This window comes from Amia ocellicauda, chromosome 14 (genome assembly GCF_036373705.1).
Source record: "Amia ocellicauda isolate fAmiCal2 chromosome 14, fAmiCal2.hap1, whole genome shotgun sequence".
Lineage (NCBI taxonomy): Eukaryota > Metazoa > Chordata > Actinopteri > Amiiformes > Amiidae > Amia > Amia ocellicauda.
This window is the reverse complement of record NC_089863.1, coordinates 14485012-14497480: the sequence shown is the minus strand read 5'-3', so window position 1 is coordinate 14497480 and position 12469 is coordinate 14485012. Positions and strand designations below refer to the sequence as shown.

The 12469-nt window shown below is 44.6% G+C and overlaps 1 protein-coding gene across 1 annotated transcript; it reads left to right on the top strand.

Annotated features, from left to right (window-relative positions):
* Nucleotides 1-3989: 3989 nt before the first annotated feature.
* Nucleotides 3990-12207, top strand: slc5a2 (solute carrier family 5 member 2). The gene is made up of 15 exons (XM_066723159.1): nt 3990-4322; nt 5144-5215; nt 5420-5524; nt 5644-5703; nt 5796-5900; nt 6025-6130; nt 6400-6480; nt 6952-7181; nt 7683-7818; nt 9172-9279; nt 9529-9679; nt 9925-10093; nt 10520-10735; nt 11013-11151; nt 11294-12207. The coding sequence occupies exons 1-15, from the start codon at nt 4221-4223 to the stop codon at nt 11500-11502; spliced, it is 1989 nt and encodes a 662-aa protein (XP_066579256.1). The 5' UTR covers nt 3990-4220; the 3' UTR covers nt 11503-12207.
* The last annotated feature ends 262 nt before the right edge of the window (nt 12208-12469 follow it).

Below are 12469 nucleotides of genomic sequence, written 5' to 3'. Positions count from 1 at the left end.
ATTTGTATCTATGTTATGTCTATTTTATGGAATGAGGAAACGCATTTCTCTGGTATGCAGACCTGAGTGGTTACCTACAACATCAAGGTCAAGCATTACTGAAGGACTGCTGCAGGTTCCTGTCAAGATCAACCAAACAGAAACGCAAACCTGTGAATTAGAATTCAAACTCTTCCTGGATGAAGACAAAGTCCCCGTCCTTCTGGGAGAGGAAGAGAAGACTGCCAGTATGGGAGGGGGGACTGGGAATGATGCATGTTTTATTGATATTTGTGTTTTTGCTTCCTCTTAATTTTACTTTTTAAATTGCCTTATTCACTTAATTCTTCTTGTTGATTGACAAGGTGTGGTAATTACTACTTGTGTTCTATTATTCATGTATATTAGTTTTTATTCAAATTATCTCTATATATATTTACAAGTAATTATCTTTTATATTTGCTTGTAAATCGTAAGCAGTATGTGGGAGTGGGGGATGGGAGAGTTTTGAAATCTTTCATTGTTAGCATCTTGTTGAGTTGCTGGTTTGTGTGGCCTGGTGTATAAGTTTACAATGTGTTCATTTGGACCTGTTCAATAAAGTTTATTTTAAAACCTAAACCTATGTGTCTATGTATCCATATATGAGGAGTCCAAAAGAGAGGGGGAGGGAGAGAGAGGAATCAATGGTTAACTTTGCGTGCACAATGCCCCAACAGATCAAAGTCATCTGTGTCAACAACAGAGTGTGTACCAAGCAGATCTACACCATTTATTAAACCCACATCTCTAGGAGAGCGGTCAGTACTGGATGTCTAAACCTAATCCACTTGAGAAAGCCACAAGTCGGACTGTGTGTGGATTCTGAACTGTACCGTACCCGACTGTGCTGTACTGCACTGTGCAATAGCGCAAAAGTCAATTTATAAAAATGAATACCTTGTTTATTTTCTTTGAATGGATTCTATAAGATTTGGTATGAATCCCCATAGAAGACATCAGACATGAACAACCACAACCAGGTTAACATTTTAATATTGTGATAGATGGGTCAATATACATGTATTATCTACCCTGATGAAAATCTCATTTATAAGCAGAATTGAAAAAACAAACAAACAGTTAACAAACAAACAAACAAACAAACTCTCTGGAAACTTTACATTGTACATTCATTGTGGAGATCAACTGGTTAGGGTGCCCTGATATACTTGGAGTTTTGTTTATATTCCTTGCCCTTATGTCTCTCCCATTATTCCTCTGGTGTTGAAAATGATGACAAACATGCCGCCATGTTCCACTGCAGCTAAACAGGTCAGGTTACATTAAACAGTTTACACAAGGTATGGTTTACACTGCACTAAACCACAATGTAGTCTCTTATTGTTCACAGGGGCCGGACCGGATCAAAACTTTTACCTTTTACAAGCACAAATCTATACCCTTGTATTATTAGACGCCACTTTCTCCTATTGGTAAATCAGAATGTGTTAGAGTATGACTTCAGAATTTGCGATTGATTAATGGGTCAAAGTTTTGATGTCGTTTAGCCAGTTAGGTAACTTATGCAGTGTACAGTTTGGTCCATAAATATTTGGACAGTGATACAATGGTCATCATTTTGGCTCTGTATACTACCACAATGGATTTGAAAGTGTAGACTTTTATCTTTAATTTGAGCGTAGTTACATCCAGATTGGGTGAACGGTGTAGGAATTACACACATTTTTATATGTGGTCCCCCCAATTTTAGGAGCCCAAAAGTAATTGGACAAACTAACATGAATAATCGAGTTTCAATACGTGGTTGCAAATCCTTTGCAGTCAATGACTGCCTGAAGTCTGGAACCCATAGACATCACCAGATGCTGGGTTTCTTCCCTGGTGATGCTCTGCCAGGCCTGTACTGCAGCTGTCTTTAGTTCCTGCTTGTTCTTGGGGCATTTTGCCTTCAGTTTTGGATTAGAAATCAAAACAAACCAATCAGAGAGATTGCAAAAACATTAGGTGTGGCCAAATGAACTATTTGGTACATTCTTAAAAAGAAAGAACACCCTTGTGAGCTCGGGAACACCAAAAGGCCCGGAAGACCACGGAAAACAGCTGCGGTGGATGACAGAAGAATTATTTCCCTGGTGAAGAAAAACCCTTCACAACAGTTGTCCAGATCAAGAACACCCTCCAGGAGGTGGGCGTATCTGTGTCAAATTCAACTATCAAGAGAAGACTTCACCAGAGTAAATACAGAGGGTTTACCACAAGATGTAAACCATTGGTAAGCCCCAAAAACAGGAAGACCAGATTAGAGTTTGCCAAAAAACATCTAAAGAACCCTGTATAGTTCTGGAACAACATCCTATGGACAAATGAGACAAAGATCAACTTGTACCAGAATAATGGGAAGAGAAAACTATGCAGAAGGGAAGGAACTGCTCATGATCCGAAGCACAACACCTCATCTGTGAAGCATGTTATGGCATGGGCATGTATGGCTGCCAAGGGAACTGGTTCCCTTGTATTATTGATGATGTGACTGCTGACAAAAGCAGCAGGATGAATTATATTATCTGCTCAGATTCAGCCAAATGATTCAAAACTGGACGGCGCTTCACAATGCAGATGGACAATGACCCGAAGCATACTGCGACAGCAACCCAAGATTTTTATAAGGTGAAGAAGTGGAATGTTCTGTAATGTCCAAGTCATTCACCTGAACTGAATCAAATTGAGCATGCATTTCACCATTCACCCAATTTGGATGTAACTACCCTCAAATAAAAGATGAAAGTCTACACCTCAAGCACATATTGATGGTTTCCTTTCACATCCATTGTGGTGACATACAGAGCCAAAATGATGACAATTGTGTCACTGTACAAATATTTATGGACCTAGGTGAACAGGTGCAGGCATTCAGGTTGCAAGAAATATTGGTATTTAAACAAGTGTTTTTAAATAAGGAAAACAATCAAGATACAGCAAATAATGATATTGAAAAATATGTGTATAAAAAGAAAATCAATATAGTAACCCATACCAGAAGGGGGGAAGAAACAATCAATGTAATCAAAGAATAAGTTATGCTTTAACACCATTTGTCACCATGCCAGGGCTATACTTCAGTGTATTTACAGGTCAAAACTATACTGTACTATATCAGTACAGCCAGTTTTGGTCCGTTTCCCTCCAGTTCTTGTCATGTGTGGGAGAGAGAGAGAGAGAGAGAGAAACTGACTGACTGAGTGCCAGTGTTAATGAAAAGTGGCCTTTATTGATGGATCTCCTCTGTCATATAGGGGCTAAAAGATGACACTGCCAAACTGTCACCTTGTCATTCTGTCGCTCTGTAATACACACTGAGAACCTAACACATAACACTTTGACAATTTGTGGACTCTCTGAATGACTCTCTGAATGTGTGTGTGTGTGTGTGTGTGTGTGTGTGTGTCTGCCTGCCTGCCTGTGTGTTAGTGCATTTGTGTGTCTGATGCTGTCCGTCTCTCTCAGTTTGCTGTTTGTCTTTACTGTCTGTCTGCCTGCCTTTCTGTCTGTCTGTCACTCTACAGGGTGTCTTACGAACTCTCCTCTTGGTCTCCCTCCCTAACATCCTAATCATTAACTCATTAATTCCTTAGCTCGTTAACTTATTAACCAATCTCTGACGAGAGAGATGAGATGGAGATGGACTAAGGGAAAGGGGGAGAGAGAGAGAGAGAGAGAGAGAAAGTATTTTGTGTAAGAGAGAGACAGGGAGACCAGCACAGTGAGAAGGAGAGGGAAGAGAGAGACAGACAGTAAGAGAGAAATACAGAAATAGGTAGAGAGTGAGACACAGGGTTTTCTTTTAGTCCTTTGTCCAGAAATGCATCACTGGGAGGTGTGCGTTATAAGGGAGGGGGTCATTAATTATTACTCTCGTTAACGGACTCCTTGCTCAGCCAAATCGACAGCACAAAGGTCGTTAACATGACGCCCTTTAACACATCTCTCCCTCCCTCTCCCACTTTCTCTCTCACTCCATCAGAAGACCCCCTCTCTGTCTCACTCTCTTACACACCTCTTATCCATCTGGAAGAGTTATTTCGTCAAGGTCAAGAAGACTGTGTTAGTGGCTTGTTAAGAAGCGTTGGGATCTTTGTTTTGGGGACGAAGGTGCAGGGGTTGTGCTGTGCTGTGTGTAGTTGTTTGTTTTGTTTTGTTTTGTTTGCTGCGTCGCGGCGGAGAGAAATTCTGATTCGAAGATGGACAATTCCACTGCCACTACAAAGGTCACCATCAACAACCCGGCTGACATCGCGGTCATTGTGTGCTACTTCCTGTGTGTCATTGCAGTGGGGTTGTGGGTGAGTTTATCTGTCTCGATTACTATTTTTCTGATTGTGGGTCTAGGAGACAATGTCTGTGTCAATGTAGGACTAGGTATGTGTATTGCTCTGTGGGTGTGTTGATATGTCTCTTTCTTTGTGTCATTGAGGGACCATCAAAAAGTAAATGTCTGATTGTCCATTTGTCTCTTCATTCTGACCTTCTGTCTGTCTGTCTATCTTTGTCTTCCTAAACTTATGAATCAGTTGTTCTGTGGGTCTGTTTCTCTGTGTAATTGCAGAAAAATAGGAAGATATCTCTGTCCGTGCTATTGTAAGACCATGGATTAATAATACGTGACCTGTCTTCTTCTGCATTTCTCTTTCAGTCTGTCCACCTGTGCATGTCCATCTTTGTTTGTGTGTTCATATGTGTGTGTGTGTCCCACTATTTGACTCCCTCTGTCTCTCCGTGTGTTACTAGCTGTGTTACTAGTGCTGTCTGTCTGTCTTTAGACTCCCCTCTATCATTATGCTTGGTATGTGTTTGTTGCGGAAGTGCTAAGTGTGTATTTGTTTGTGTTAGAGTGTCTGCTGACAGTGTAGTGTGTGTGATCCCTCAGGATTCATCTAGTTACACTGCAACACTTCTCACACTGTCACACACACTGATACAAACACACTCTCTCTCTTTCTCATACATACACACTTATGCACTGATACATACACTCTCACACATACAAACACACTGAGGCACACCCATACATATACATACGCACACACTGATAGAGGCCCAGAGAGCCAAGGAGAAAGACACACCCTAGAAATGCTGGGCGCTGAATGGCTGTGGTCTCTTGCAGTCGATGTTCCGCACCAATCGGGGGACAGTGGGCGGATACTTCCTGGCAGGGCGGTCTATGGTGTGGTGGCCGGTGAGTGGCAATTAATTAACCAATTCACTATGTCCTAAGGTCACTTATTGTTCCCCCTCCCACTCCTCTCTCATCATAAACAGAATGCAATTTAAAATGAATGTTGAGTAGAAAGATTGGTCTATAATGTTTTGATGTATTTATTTTAATCAATGATAATCAGTGCCTGTAATAACACAATTTATCTATCTCTTTGTGTCTCAGGTGGGTGCCTCTCTGTTTGCCAGTAACATTGGCAGTGGGCATTTTGTGGGCCTGGCGGGAACCGGGGCAGCCAGTGGAATAGCGGTGGGCGGGTTCGAGTGGAATGTGAGTCTACTTCCCCCCTAGATCCCCCCAATCACAATACAGCAATTCAGTTTTATAATATAGCACTCCCCTGTTGTAACAGATCCCTCTCTCTCTCTGCCTCTTTCTTTCTCTCTCAGGCGTTGTTTATTGTGCTGCTGTTGGGATGGTTGTTTGTGCCTGTCTATCTCACTGCTGGGGTAAGTTTCACTGACAGAAAAACACACAAAACAGAGAGACATAGGCAGGATGAAGACCATATTCCCTCTCTCTTTCTCCTTCTTTCTCTCAGGTGATCACCATGCCTCAGTACCTGAAGAAGAGATTTGGTGGAGGGCGGATCAGCCTGTATCTAACCGTCATCTCTCTCTTCCTCTACATTTTCACCAAGATCTCGGTGAGAGCACTGGCAGGCGACAAAGGGTTAAAGTCAGTTAGTGCATCTGTTTTGACCCCCCTCTCTCAGCTCAAAATTTATTTTGCTTTTTTTTTCTTTCTATTTCTCTCTCTCTTTCTCCCAGGTGGACATGTTTTCTGGGGCAGTATTTATTCAGCAGGCTTTGGGCTGGAATATCTACGTGTCTGTGATTGCTCTGCTGTCCATCACTGCACTGTACACCGTCACAGGTCTGCATGATACGAAATGTGGATGAGTGTGTGTGTGATTGATTGATTGTAAATTACTGTTATACAATTAAATTAACGTTTTGTTTGTGTGTGTGTAGGATGTTTGTTATATTATGTGTGTGAGCGTCTGATCTCTATGTTGTGTATGTCTGATGTTTATTGATGTGGGTATGTGTTTTTTTTATCAATGTTTTTTTGAATATGTGTCTGAATCATTTTCATTATATATGCATGTTTATGTACTATTCGTTTGTGTGTGTGTTGTTGAGGTGGTCTGGCCGCTCTGATGTACACTGACACAGTCCAGACCTTTGTCATCATCGGTGGAGCCTTCGTCCTCATGGGATTTGGTGAGCACTACCACACACATACACTGACTGACCACTAAAGGAAGGTTTAATCTTAGACTTCAACTTAGTCTTGGTCTAAATCATAATCCTGGATTCAATTTTTCTATTTGACAAAGTCTTGATCCTCATGTATGTATGTGTTCATCTTATTGCTTATGTTTTAACACAGATGTAAATCAATAGAAAGTAAATTATGCTTTGTCTCCATATTAGTCTTGAATCAATGATTTGACCTACTCACAAATTGCAAATAGCACACATGTACCCCATTTCCTTTGTAAATAGCAGAAAGGAGTCTCTGACCATATGTTAGTCTTGGGTACAAGTTTGCCATTTGCAATTTGCAGGCAAGTTATAGATTAAATGTGGTCTAGACCTTAGTGTCAATGATAGTATTAATCTCTGCATTTTTTTAATTGTAAAGTAAAAAGTAAGACCCGACTTATGATATGTATGGTGTCTGTGTCCCAGCCTTCTACGAGGTGGGTGGTTACTCCGCCCTGCTGGAGAAGTACAGTGCTGCGCTGCCCTCCCTGACCCTGTCCAGAGAACCGGACCTCTACAACATCAGCCAGGCTTGCTTCACCCCAAGATCCGACGCCCTGCACCTCCTCAGAGACCCGTTTACTGGCGACCTGCCCTGGCCTGGGGTGCTCTTGGGCATCGCCATCGTGGGCTCCTGGTACTGGTGTACTGACCAGGTAACACACTTGTGGATGGGGGCTACACATGTGGTAGATACAGAGACATACCGGTGCACTGATTAGGTAACACTACCCAAATATACTATAGATTATACTGGAATATACTGGGGATATATTGGTACACTGAGCAGGTAACAACTTGCTCAACTGGTGGATATAGAGGGGCTATACAGTTAAACTGAGCAGGTAACACACTACCTTTACGCTACTGGGAATATATGGTGTGCTATAGTGGTGCACTGACAAGATTATAATATACTGGATTCTACTGGTATACACAGGGAATGTTTCGGAATATCCTGGGATTGTGACAGTTTCTCCCTCCTGGGCACATATCTCTTCTGTCCCCATTCCTTTCTACCACTCTTTCTCTCACTCCCTCCCTCTCTCCTCCCTCTCGCCCCTTCACCCATCACTTGTCCCTCCTCCATATTTTCAATTCCTCCCCCTGTCCTCTCTTCTCTGTCTCTCTCTCTCTCTCGCCCTCCCTCCCTCCAGGTGATCGTGCAACGGTGCCTAGCGGCTCGCTCTCTGACGCACGTGAAGGCAGGCTGCCTGCTGTGTGGCTACCTCAAGCTACTCCCCATGTTTCTGATGGTGTTCCCGGGCATGATAAGTCGTGTCCTCTACCCTGGTGAGAGAAAAGTTCCCCTGTCCCCCCAAACCCCCTTACATCACAATCATACAACCCCTACACCCACACCCACACATGGACACCCATCACTCCCTGACAGCCATGAAACCAACGGTCTTGGTGGAGGACTCCCTGTGTCTCTTGGTTTCCATTCCAGCCCGAGTTGTTAGGAGCTACTCAATGAGGAGCTCATTTGGAAGAAAAAAAGTTCCTCAAGGGCCTGAGCTGGGAAACTCAGATCTCAGGGACCACATCTCGTTCTGGCACATGTTGTTTAGTTTTTCTGTTTGTTGCGCTGTCACGGTTCTGACAAATACGATGGAAGAAAAATGTATGTAGAAAGGCATCACACCGCCAGCACACGGGTGTCGCTAACATTCACTGATCATCGCACAGCAACACTGTGCGCACCTTTGTTGTGTGCGCTTGTCCCTCCACTGTAAACAGTATTCTATTTTTCCCTGCCTATGTATAGTATATTTTGTTATGTGCTCTTTTGTTTTTCATTGACCTTTCCCAAAACATTGAATTCTCTGAAGTTGTACTATCTTGGGAGAGGAGTGACTCTGGATTAGCTCAATATTCTGACTATGTTTTGACAACATCCCCCAGGATCTAAACACGTTGCCACAACATCACTTTTTAATTTATTACAGTGTTACCGCAATATTATTTGTTTATTTTAAAATTAGCTCTCTGATTTTGACCTTGATAAGATACGGGTGGATTTGAGTTTTTTTCAATATTTTTTATGCAGATTAGAACAACTAATCAGCCACATACCTCAACCAAACCAACCCCCCCCCATTCCCTAACCAACCTCTCCTGTCTAAACCCTACACTGTCACCAACATCCACATCAACATCTTTAAGACCTTAAATGTACCAGCTATTTCAGTGCCAGCACAAATACAGTCTTTTTGTGCTGGTGCTTGCATTTGATGAAGAGGGTGTGCAGTTGGATAAGATGTCTTTACGGCCTGATTTGAATGGAATGTAGTCTGTCTCTTTCTCAAGACATTCTGGGTTCTTCTGTGCTAGTTATCAGTGTTGAGTGGACTGCAGAATGACCTACCCACAATGCAGCTCTCACATTTGCAAAAGCCTATGCTCATAATCTCTCTCTCTCTCTCGTTCTCCCTTCCTCCCTCTCTTTTCTTCTCACTTTCCTGCTCCCTCCCATTCCCTATCCCCTTGTTTCCCATTCTCTCTCCTGCTCTTTCCTTCTGGCTCACTCTTTCCTCCACCTTCCCACTTTTTATTCCTCCTCCCTATCACTGTGCCATTTTACTCCTTGCTCCTCTCCCCGACCCTCTTTCCCTGCTCTCTCTCTCTCTCTCTCTCTCTCTGTAGATGAGGTAGCCTGCGTAGTTCCTGAGGAATGTAAGAAAATATGTGACACAGAGGTGGGCTGCTCAAACATTGCCTATCCAAAACTGGTAGTGTCCATCATGCCCAATGGTGAGTCCATCTGTGTAAATGTGTGTGTGGGCGTCTCTATGCCCGTCTCTTTGTAAAACTGTTGTTTTATAGAAACAGCTTGGCAGGCAACATATTTGCCAATTACAATACATATACTGCAGTGTCTAGCCAGTCTTTCTGTCTCTCTCTGAATGCAGTGCTAGTACTGTCATTGTCCAGTTTTTGTAAGGTATTAACCCCTGCTCTCTCCCTCTCCCACTCCCTCTCTGACTCTCTCTCTTTGCCCAGGGCTGCGGGGTCTGATGCTGGCAGTGATGCTGGCTGCTCTGATGAGTTCTTTGGCCTCTATCTTCAACAGCAGCAGCACTCTGTTTACCATGGACCTCTGGACCAGGCTGAGACCCCAAGCCCGAGACCGCGAGCTCATGATTGTGGGCCGGTACTATTACCCTCTTTCCCCTTTATCCCTCCCTCCCTCTCTCTACCCGAGTCTCTCAGGTCCTGCTTCTCTCCCACTCTCTTCTGTGTATCTCTCTGTCTCTTTCAGTGTCCCCTATGTCTCTCCCTGGGTGCCTCTCTATCTCTCTCTGTGTGTCTGTTTTCCTTTCTCTTTTTGTCAATGGTGTATGGTGTATACTATCAATGTGTCTGTATTTATCTCCTCTCTCTTTTTGTGTGTGCCAGGGTGTGGGTGTTGTGTATAGTCTCCATCAGCATTGCCTGGATCCCTGTGGTTCAGGCAGCTCAGAGTGGGCAGCTGTTCGACTACATCCAATCCATCACCAGTTACCTGGCCCCACCCATCGCTGCCGTCTTTTTCCTGGCGGTCTTCGTGAAGAGAGTCAACGAGCCGGTGAGCCAGCGGGTGGATAGAGGGAGAGATTACGAGGGTAGAGAGATGGGGAGATATGCAAAGGAAGAGGGAGAGTGTGAGAGGTGATTGGAGCGAGAGAGACAAGGGGGATGCAGTGAGAATCAAGAAAAAGGAGATGGGACAGTGAAGTGGGGAGGGGGATGTAGAGAGGGAATGAGAGGGAGAGAGGGAAGTGTTGGGGAGAGGGATAGGGTGATGGAAGGGGCAGAAAAGGAAAAGAAGGAAACCTAATTTTCTGGTGTGTCCATGTACTGTATTAACCCTTCCCCTCGCTCTCTCTCTCTCCTCTTTCTCTCTCCACCACCCTTGCTTTCAACCCCCTCTTTCTCTCTCTCTCTCACACATCTTTCAATCCTTCCGCCATGGCCTCCTCCTGTCTCTTTCCACCCTCGTCCCCTTTCTCAGGGTGCATTCTGGGGGATGGTGGGTGGTCTGTGTATGGGCCTAAGTCGGATGGTCCCAGAGTTTGTGTTCGGGACCGGGAGCTGCCTGTTCCCCTCAAACTGCCCCACACTGCTGTGTGGGGTACATTACCTGTACTTTGCTGTGCTGCTGTTCCTCTGCAGTGCCGCCCTGGTGCTCATTGTTAGCTACTGCACCCCTCCCATCCCTGACAGAAATGTGAGTACATTGACACACTGATGCACTGACACTTGGACATCCTGACACACTAACGCACAGACATGCTAACATACTGACACAGTGAGACACTGTCACCTTCAAACTATGACACACTTGTATGGCAACACACTGCTAAGCTGACACATTCAGACACCCAGAGATACACTAAGGGCTAGACCAAATCAAAACGCTTACTTACTCGCAAAATCTGTGCTGTGAAATACTACACTAATGACCAGTCCAGTCAGTCAGTCTGACACAGCACTCTCTCTCTCAGCTGTATAGACTGGTGTTCAGCCTGCGCCACTCCACTGAAGCAAGGGAAGATCTGGACCAGGAGGAGGAGGAGAGGGGGAGGAAAGCACGCAGACAGGCAGCAGAGAAGGGCAGAGACGAGGAAGTGGATGAGAAGGAAGGTGAGAAGATTCTTGCCCTCGTTCCCTGTTGTTCTCTATTTGTCTTTGAATCAAGGTGTATCTGTGAGTGTCTGTTTTTCTGTGTCTTCAGCTCACCTGTCAATCTCTCGGTTTGTCTCTCTTTGTCTCACACACACACTAGAGGGTGGGTCTCGGTCGTTGTGTGGTCTGATTGGCTGGTTCTGCGGCATTGGCTCCACCCAGGCCCCCGAACCCACTGAGGAGGAAGTGGCCAAGGCGTCCAAGCAACTGCCTGACATCCATGAAGACCCCATCTGGCAACAGGTTGTCAACATCAACGCCATCATCATGATGGTTGTGGCCGTCTTTCTCTGGGGCTACTATGCCTGAGAGTTGTCAAATACTGAGCCCAATGCACCAGGCATGACTGCTACACTGCCATATACTCCACCTGTGGCACTGTGCCTTACTGACATACTGCCAAATACTGAGCCAACTGCACACTGCCAAATCCAGATGGCACTGCCAAATACTGATCCCAATGCAATGGGCCTGACTGTCTTATACTGAGTCCATGGCACTGTGCCGGCCTGCCAAATTTCCAAATATGGAGCCAGCTGCATTTATCTAAACTGTCACACTGCAAAATACCCATCACATTGCACTGTGCCTTCCTGCCACATTGCCAAATACTGAACCCACTGCACTGAGTGTTACTGACACACACACCCTGATCCCGCCACATTCTGATCCCGCTGCACTGAGCTTTGCTGGGGGCACTGTAAGAGATGGCTCCCGCTGCTCCGATAATTACTTCAATACTGTGAGCTGGAGGCTGACGCGCTGCCAAAAACTGATTGTGCAGCACTGAGCATTATTGAAACACAGATGATCTCGCTGCCAAAAACAGTGTATGACAGACTGCCAGAAACTGAACGCACTGCTTAAAAATTGGCCCAATCACCAGTCACTAGCCCCTGCAAAGCACGTGTGGGCTCTCCTCGACTGAGCCCTGGTGAGCAGCCACAGACAGACAAACAGTATTCAACCATCTGCTGTTGGACAAAGCTTCAAATTAAACTTTTTAAAACTGGAGTGTCTGTTTCCTTATATCACATTTCGCTGTTTCTTTGTAGGGTACACACACACACACACACACACATATATATATACACTCACCTAAAGGATTATTAGGAACACCATACTAATGCTGTGTTTGACCCCCTTTCGCCTTCAGAACTGCCTTAATTCTACGTGGCATTGATTCAACAAGGTGCTGAAAGCATTCTTTAGAAATGTTGGCCCATATTGATAGGATAGCATCTTGCAGTTGATGGAGATTTGTGGGATGCACATC

Coding starts and splice junctions, on each gene's coding strand:
- slc5a2 (XM_066723159.1), top strand. CDS start 4,221: ATGGACAATTCCACTGCCACTACAAAGGTCACCATCAACAACCCGGCT. Junction 5,525..5,643: donor TGGGCGGGTTCGAGTGGAAT/GTGAGTCTACTT, acceptor TTTCTCTCTCAG/GCGTTGTTTATTGTGCTGCT. Junction 11,152..11,293: donor GGAAGTGGATGAGAAGGAAG/GTGAGAAGATTC, acceptor CACACACACTAG/AGGGTGGGTCTCGGTCGTTG.